This window comes from Ostrea edulis, chromosome 9, assembly GCF_947568905.1.
Source record: "Ostrea edulis chromosome 9, xbOstEdul1.1, whole genome shotgun sequence".
In the NCBI taxonomy this organism is placed as follows: Eukaryota; Metazoa; Mollusca; class Bivalvia; order Ostreida; family Ostreidae; genus Ostrea; species Ostrea edulis.
This window is the reverse complement of record NC_079172.1, coordinates 61,568,795-61,577,254: the sequence shown is the minus strand read 5'-3', so window position 1 is coordinate 61,577,254 and position 8,460 is coordinate 61,568,795. Positions and strand designations below refer to the sequence as shown.

Below are 8,460 nucleotides of genomic sequence, written 5' to 3'. Positions count from 1 at the left end.
GTGATTAAAGACGATGATGTCTACGAAGTGGAGGAGATCTTAGGGTATAAAAAGCGGCGTGTGGGAAAAAAAGTCATTTCAGAAGTCAAAGTGCGTTGGAAAGGATATCCTCCCAGTTTTGATTCATGGATTCCGCAAGCGGATCTCATTCGGCCATGACCAACCAGTGGACTTTCTTGGGTGAAAAAGTCCCTCGAGCAGAAATTGTGTATTTTGCACAATTATTCCTGTGTTTAACCATCATTATCACCTCGGTCGTCATGTTAGCCTTAGGCGATCCCAATCGTGATTTTTGGATGGTGACCTTAAGTTCTTTGGTGGGCTACGTCATGCCTAGTCCACAAATGACGTTAGCGAGCCCGAGTATAAAACAGGAACGATCTTCTTCAGATTCATCAGTTCACCATGGCTAACACACAGTACGCCTGGAAACAAGAGGGAAAGAAAACGGCATGGTTCTGGGATAAGCAGATGTGTTTGATGCATTGTAAACAACACAAAACGTCCACGCATCCTTGTATACTTGTACAAACGTATACTGATACCTCACGGATGGTCAGCCTTTATCATGAAGACTAAATATCAAGAGTTTCGCTGGAAAGTGAAAGCCTTCTGGGGATTGATGGGACGACAAGACGAATCCGATTGGACCTTAAATGAGAGTCCTTGGTTTGACCATTCCGAGGACTGTCTCCGACATTTCAAAGACATGATCAATGAAGGTTATGATGTAGCCGATTGCTGGGGAACCCGACACTATCTGGTGATGCGACGACGCTTAGTCCCGAGACGAACACTAGAGTTGGAAGACTCGGAAGCGTTGATGTGGGGTGGTGGTGGTCGCGATCAAGAAGAATGACATGTAAAATTGTGTATTAACATTATGTTGTATGTTCAATAAAATATGAAAATGTTCATTGTGTTATGAGTATAAATAGAGAAGGAAACAGAGACAGGGTCTCATTTAAGACATCATGGCTGGAGGAGAAGGGTTTTACATGACTCTGTTGAGTGATGGGTCGATGGAATCGTTTCCGACGAATACGACGGCTCAATTTAAAACGTTATTGCCACACACCATGGACTTAACGGATGGAGAATGGGAAGTCGGATTGACCGAAATGATGTACTCGGCCAACTTACAAAACGTATCGGATAGCGAGGCTTATGTGGACGTTCTCATTCCAGATCCGTATACGCAACATGTCGAAGATCCCAACACTTATAAATGGGAAAGATTTAAGACAGAGAATATGGGTAAAGTCACGATGGCCGGGTGTGAGGTGGTGGTCCCCTGGGATCTGACGCCATGGTCCCATCTCTTTGCGGGAGGGGATAGTTTATTTCCCTTCGATATCATTCGCATTCACTTCCGACCCGGAGCTTATACACAACCTTTGGCGTTAATCAATGAAATCAACGCAGCCTTAAGGAGAACCCTGTGGAAAGTATGGAGCGAGTTAGGGAATCCTAACGACGAGGGGAACAACCAGCTCTTAGTGTATCACCCCGAGTACGATCGTGTCGAGTATCAGTTTAATGGGAAAGCACTGAGATCCACCCCCATGTGCATTCGTTTCCCTACGCCCTTAGCGTACAAGCTAGGTCTGGATAGTGACAAAATGATCCTGGGCGATGAAACCATGACGAAATGGATCAACGTGAATTACTTGGGGAACACGACCATGGATGTCTACGACAATCTGAAAGCCATGTATGTGTATTGTGACATTGTGGATCCTCAAGTGGTGGGCACCAACAAATTGAAATTATTGAGAGTCGTCCCCTGTACGGGTCAATACGACGATCGACAACAAGCCCGTTGGGAACCGATTCGAGCCGAATATTTGAAACTGAGTAAGAAATATTTCGATACCATTGAGGTACACATCATGAATTCTTTAGGGCGTCCTATGGGCTTTTTAAATGGGCGCTCCTTAGTCAAACTTCATTTCCGCAAAGTGTATTGAAAGATGAAGTACCATCGAGGAGTCAGACGCCAGAAAGGACACGGAATCTGGTTTCTCATTCCATGGATTGCCAATGCCATTGTGGGTCAAGCGGGTCAAGGAAAGAAGAGAAAGAGACGGCGTAAAAAGTATAAAAAGCGGGTGTAACCCCTAACGAAGTTCATTTACATCAAGATGCACTACCATAAAGGTTTAATACGGCAGCAGGGTCACGGGCTTGGAGCCCTGTTGGGAATAGCTAGCAAAGTGGCGGGTCCCCTGATCAGCGGATTATTAGGTGGAGCCCCCGCACAACAGCAACAACAACAGCGTCCTGTCTATCAAGAGAGATATTATGATTACGACCGCCCTTATCGCCCTTATCGCTCTTATCAGAGGAGACGACGTAGAAGCCATCCAACAGAAGAATATGATCCAGAATCTGAAAAGCAGAAGGGAAAAGGATTTTTCACCGATTTACTCAAATCGGGGGCTAAAAGTGCCTTAAAGGCTGCTGCTAAAACAGGGATGGATGTGTTAGAAAATAAACGATCCCTCAAAGACGCTCTCAAGACACACGGTGCCCAAGCCCTGAAAGAGACAGCCGGGTATGCCCGTAGGCGAAGATCTCGAAAAACCCCATCCAAACGAGGAAGAAAAGCACGCACAGGAATACTCAGGAAGCCTGGAACCACGACCCTCAAAAGAAAACAGGTGGGAAAACAGGTGGGAATACAGGAAGGAAAAGGCTTTGTTAAAAGAAAACAACGTATCTTAGCTCGGGGAGGGCCTCATAAGAGACCTAGGAAGCAACCTAGGAAGCGATCTAGGAAGGGAGGTAGGAAGCTCGTGAAAAGGGGTAAACCAAAACGCTCTCTGGATATTTTCGACTGAGAACCCTATAAAAAGGGAGTGAGAAGGACACCAGAACACATTTGATTCCAGTTCACGCTGAGTAACACATCGTTCCAATATGATGCACCGAGAATCTTGCGCTTGTGGCACCGACAGTTTAGAACTGTTTAAAGTGCCTCCGACCAACGTCACTTTAGAAGATTCGAAATGGATGGAATATTACCCCATTTCCAGTACCCTCAACTCGGATACGGCTCCGATTGAATTTGAAATCAAAGGACAAGGAGATGAATATCTGGATTTATCTCAATCGTATCTCCAGATGGTCTGTAAATTCACGAAAGCCAATGGAACGAATCTCGCAGGAGGCCATTCGACCTCCACCCCCGTGAATAACATTCTCCATTCCTTGTTCAGTGAAATCGATGTCAGTCTCAATGGAAAAGTCATTACCCCGGGGACGGATACTTATCCCTACAAAGCGTATCTGGAGAAATTGTTGTCTTATGCACCCAAGACTCTGGAAACCCAGATGAGAGCCTGTAGCTTGTGGGAAAAAGATACGGCAGGACATATGGATGAGGTCAAATTAGAAGCTCTGGCTCAAACTCCTGTGGAATTTGCAGTAGTGAATAACAAAGTCAACATCGCGGCCGTCATCCCGACTCCCGAGTATCCGGATGATTCCAAGAATGTAGGGTTGAGAAAACGTCACGAGAAGATTACAGACAGTAAGGAGATCGTGTTGATGGATCGATTACATCTGGATTTGTTTGAGCAAGAGAAATGTCTCCCTAATGGCGTGGATGTCCGTCTCCGATTCAATCGCGCTCGACCCCAGTTCTACATGATGACCGCTGCCGGGAGTAGTGGGAAAGTGGTCATTCAAAGTATGATCTTGTGGGTGAGGAAAGTCAAACCTGTGCCGAGTATCATTAATCTCATCAATCAGCAACTGAGTACTCAAACGGCGAAATATCCATTGAGACGTGTGGAAGTGAAAACCTTCACCATTCCTAGTGGCACCCAGTCTAAAATCACCGATCATCTGTTTCAAGGACAGATGCCTAAACTGATCGTGTTGGGTTTTGTGGACAATGCGGCTTTTAATGGGGATAATACCCGAAATCCCTTTCATTTCCAAAATGAGAGAGTCAAGAAATTAGAAATCAGTATCAATGGAGAAATGATGGAAACCCGCCCTTTGGAACCTAATTTCACCGACGATCAGTACCTGAGATCGTATTTGAGTCTGTACAAAGGCTTGGGAAAATTAGGCCAGGACTGGGCTCCGGACATTACCCTGGAAGAGTATAAAAACGGTTACACCCTCTGGTGTGTGGATTTCACGAAAGATCAAGAAGCCCAGACGGATAAATTTCATCTCATACAGACGGGGAACTTGAGAGTGGAAGTGCAATTTGCCGCCAACGTGGCCAGGACCTTAAACTGTGTGGTGTATGCCGTGTTCGACAATCTGCTAGAAATCAACAAACAACGAGAAGTCAGTATCGATTACTAAGAGAGAGAGATGGATACTCAGCAATTGAGAGATGTTTTACAACGAGATTTAGGACCGGCGTTTGCCGGTGTGTATCCTCGAGATGTCATACCTGAGTTGTTACCTCATCACAAAGCCATCGTGGTGAATACAGACCCTCACGATCGCCCTGGAGCGCATTGGGTGTGTTTGTATTTGAGTAGCCCTACCGTCGAATATTTTGATTCTTACGGATTACCTCCCAGCCATAAAGACATCCAAGACTTTATTCAACGCCACGGAGAGACTTGGACTCATAACACCCATTGTTATCAAGATTTGAATACGGATGTCTGTGGACAATACTGTGTGTATTTTTTACATCAACGCCATCGACATAGAAGCACCGTACGAGAATGGTTACTTCCCTGGAAAGGCACGGCCTTACAACGCGATCGTTTTGTGGCTGATTGGTTTAAAGAGACCTTCCGAAAACCGAGAACCCATCAAGGACAAACTTGTCAATGTCAAAGACTGAATGTATTGTAAACTATGTTATTGTTATTGTTCATAGTTGGAGTTTAATAAAACGTTGGAAAAAATTTTTTTTTTCTTGTCATTGTAATCAACCATGTCTTTTCAAAAAGAATGGGTAGCCCTGAAAAGGGCTGTTTTCTTTCTCTCTCTCTGTTCTTGGTCTTTTCTCTTCTTCTTCTCTCTTCTCTCTTCTCCTTCTTTTCTTCTCTTCTCCTTCTCTTCTTTTCTGTCCCCCTCACTGTGTGTTCTTCTTCTTTCTTCTCTTCTTTTTCTGCTCCTCCGGGGGTTGCTCGTGGTCAAACACAAACACAGGCAACCACCCGTGTTTAAAAAACATTCTCCCCGGAGGCCGCTGCACCACTTCCATCTCTGCGTCCCAGTTTTCTTCTGGCGGGGGCAGATCCTGGCTCATGGGCGGTGGGGGAAGAGCCTCCCGTGAGGCCGGCGGAGCAATCTCTTGCTCCCAATCCTCCTCCCATTTGATACAATAATCATTCACTGTAGGGTCTGGTCCTACTCTACGGCTCATGGTTCTGGTTCCTTTAAAAAATCGGAATGCCCGATTTTGACGTTGCGCTCGGTTTAAAAAGGCGAGAGCGCGGACGTCCTCGAAAACATCCCCTACCTCAGATGACTGACGTCATGTTGATGACTCATCAAAAAACACTATATACATAGGTCACTTGTTACCATTTTTCTCAATCATGTCGTTTGAACGGTACGCGGATGATGAGAAAGATGTACTAGTGTGTGGGTATTGCCGAGGACATTGGTCAACTTGTGGGTGTTTTCATTATAAAAAAGAAAACATCCTGGCCAAACAGAAGTGGATAGAGAGATTGGCAGAGCTGAATTATTATCCCTTTGTCTATAAATGTTGTAGTCACACTAGAGAACCCTGGCTAGAGTGTAAGTGTCCGCAGCATTGTACCATCACCCCTGAAGAAGAAATAGCACATAAGGACTGTACCTGTGAGATCTGTCAGGAGTTTAGAGAGCGCTGGACTCAGAGAAAGTTTGATCCCCGGCTGTTTCAACATTGTCCTTACAGTCAAGAACCCTGGTCAACGTGTACCTGTGAGACCTGTCAACCACCATGGCGGTGACGGATCTACGAGGAGATGTATTATCTCTACCTTGGGTGGATGCTATTGTACAACAATGTAACTGTTTAACGGTGAAACCTCATGGATTAAGTCAACGTATTGCCGACCGATTTCCTTGGGCTAATCTGTATGCGACCCGACAACCTTTAGGACGGAGAAATTTAGCTATAGCAGCGGATCGAGGAATACCGGGTACTGTGTGTATTATGCCTCATTCTACTCATCCTGATGTGATCTGTTTGTTAGCGCAATGGGATTACGGGAGAGGCACTCAACGCTTACCCCTGTATGCCGATACCCCCGAACAACGTGAACTTTGGTTTCAACAATGTTTACAGGAATTAGGCACTTTGTCTTACCAGACTTTAGCGTTTCCTTATCGTATTGGATGTGGATTAGCCGGAGGCAATTGGCCTCATTATAGACAATGGATTTGTGACTTTGCTTATCAGTATCATAAACATGTGTACATTGTCAAGAAAATGTAACTTTATTATAGCTTTATTCTAGCTATTACTTGTGTTAATAAAAACTTTTTTAAAACAAACTTGTGTGTTTCTTGATTTTTGCCATAAAAAGTGTCTTTTCGTAACATGTGGGTGGCCCTGAAAAGGGCCGTTTGGTCCTAAGGACCGACTTTCATTCCCTGGTTCTGGTAAACCGGCATAACGGGCACCGTCCCCGGGTGTGTCGCCGCTCCTCTATCCGCTCCACGCACGAGCAGCAAGCTGGGCGCTGCCCACATCCCCTGCACGTGATACCGGAGTGTACCCTGTCTTGCCAGCAGACAGGGCACTTAAACCAAATAGGAACCGCCCTATCTGCCCAGCCAGGGACAGTCATAGGGTGGTTCCTCGGGGGATGAGTTGCCACCGGTGCGTGGGTTGGTCTCGGTGGTGGAGTCCTCCCTGCAAACCGGATGGTAGGTGGTGGGGGTCTTGCAGGGGCTGCCGGTCTCGGTGGTGATGCTGTGTCGGCCACCAACAGCGACGGACTCTGGGCTGGACTGGGAGGTGGTGCGGGGGACGGTGACCGTGGTGAATACTCCACCGGTGACGCTGGTGAGTCGCTCATCGGCACCGGGCTGTATTCCTCCGGTGCCGATGGGATCGCTGGTGGTGGTGTTGTAGGCGTCGCCGGGGAGTAAGGTGGTGGTGGTGAGGGTGGCTGTGGGGCCCGTCGGCGCGGTCTCGTGGCCGTGGAGATTCGAGCGGTGCGGCGGCGGGGTGCCCTCCCTTCATACTCGGCCCGCACCCGGCAGATGATCTCACGGACCCCACTCTGGTCGAAAGGGGAGAAGGTGCTCAGGTCGTTCTCAGAACGCACGACCCAATTCTCCCCTACCCGTTCCTCAGCCACCACTACCAGCCGGTACCGGAATCCAGGCAAGGTCTGGAAATTGTAGAGCGGGTCTCTTCTTGTAGCCATTCTTCTTTCTTCTTTCTTCTTTCTTCTATAACTTAAAAAGCTGTGCTGGATCACCAGTGAAGCGAACTGGCGAGTGCGCCGGTATATATCAGGAAAGCGCGGACCTCCTCGAAAACATCCCTCGCTTCGGAGACGAAGGCAAGATGGCGGCCGTCAAAATGGCGGATTTGTGCTTTCGAGTAGAGAGTTTTTTCTCATTGTCTTTTTCTAGACATTCGATATCTGTGTATGGTAGATTTAATCTGATAGATTCTGAGACGGGGAATGCGTTAAACTTATTTTTATTTTGCTACGTCGCATAGTTTTCAAAGAAACAGCGGTTAAAGAGGTCGAGTCGAGGTTCAATGTTTCTTCACCCCCTCTTTAAAAATTTATTTCTCGACCATGTACATCCCTAAAAACATCTCATAAGGTCTATTCGATAGAAAACACCTTATTTGATTCGATTTTCACTCTACCTTTAGGATTTTCTGGATTCCTCAACAAATAAACCCTTCTCTGAGAGACTCAACCAAACACAGCTTTCGTGTAAACAATTTTATTCATGTCACATATTTCAAATACATAACTCCCACACACAACACCAATGCACATGTCTTTTTAAAATAGGGTCCAACATTTTTTCCATTTCTCGAATCCTGCGTTGAAATCGATAGCGATCAGCGGCTACAGTCATCCAGATACTTGTCCGGTCTTCTTCGGGTAACAGATACACTTCATTATGATCCAGATTAAAAGTCACACGTTTAACTTGACGTACATCTCTCGAAGACATCGTAGTCTGATTTTCTCGATTTCTGCTCTGTCTGTGGGTCGCATTCGTTTCAATTCCTGGCCCATTAAATGAATCAGTACTAAGGCTTGCGGGGTGATCCGGTTCTCGATCAAATACTGACAGAGACATGGATAGTCCTTTAAGCTGATGGGAAATAATTCTTCTCGCATATAGTGTAACACAAATTCAATCTGCTCAGAATGAATGTCTGTGAGATAATCCAATACATAAACTATCGCTTTCTCTGTGATGTGGTCACTGCTGGCCATCCTCCGGGAATAAATGAAATGAATTAAGTTCTTCACACTTTATGTATACTTCTCGAAGCCA

At 46.1% G+C, this 8,460-nt stretch overlaps 1 protein-coding gene across 1 annotated transcript; it reads left to right on the top strand.

The window, feature by feature from the left end:
* The first annotated feature begins 2,922 nt into the window (after positions 1-2,922).
* Positions 2,923-4,326, top strand: LOC130050578 (uncharacterized protein F54H12.2-like). Its single transcript, XM_056150807.1, has 2 exons — positions 2,923-3,889; positions 4,082-4,326. Exons 1-2 carry the CDS (start codon positions 2,923-2,925, stop codon positions 4,324-4,326), a joined length of 1,212 nt encoding a protein of 403 aa, XP_056006782.1.
* The last annotated feature ends 4,134 nt before the right edge of the window (positions 4,327-8,460 follow it).

Bases quoted from the DNA above. Each gene is read 5' to 3' on its own strand.
- LOC130050578 (XM_056150807.1), top strand. From the start codon at position 2,923: ATGATGCACCGAGAATCTTGCGCTTGTGGCACCGACAGTTTAGAACTG. The intron at 3,890-4,081 runs GTTTTGTGGACA...TGGGAAAATTAG, and splicing joins GCCTAAACTGATCGTGTTGG to GCCAGGACTGGGCTCCGGAC.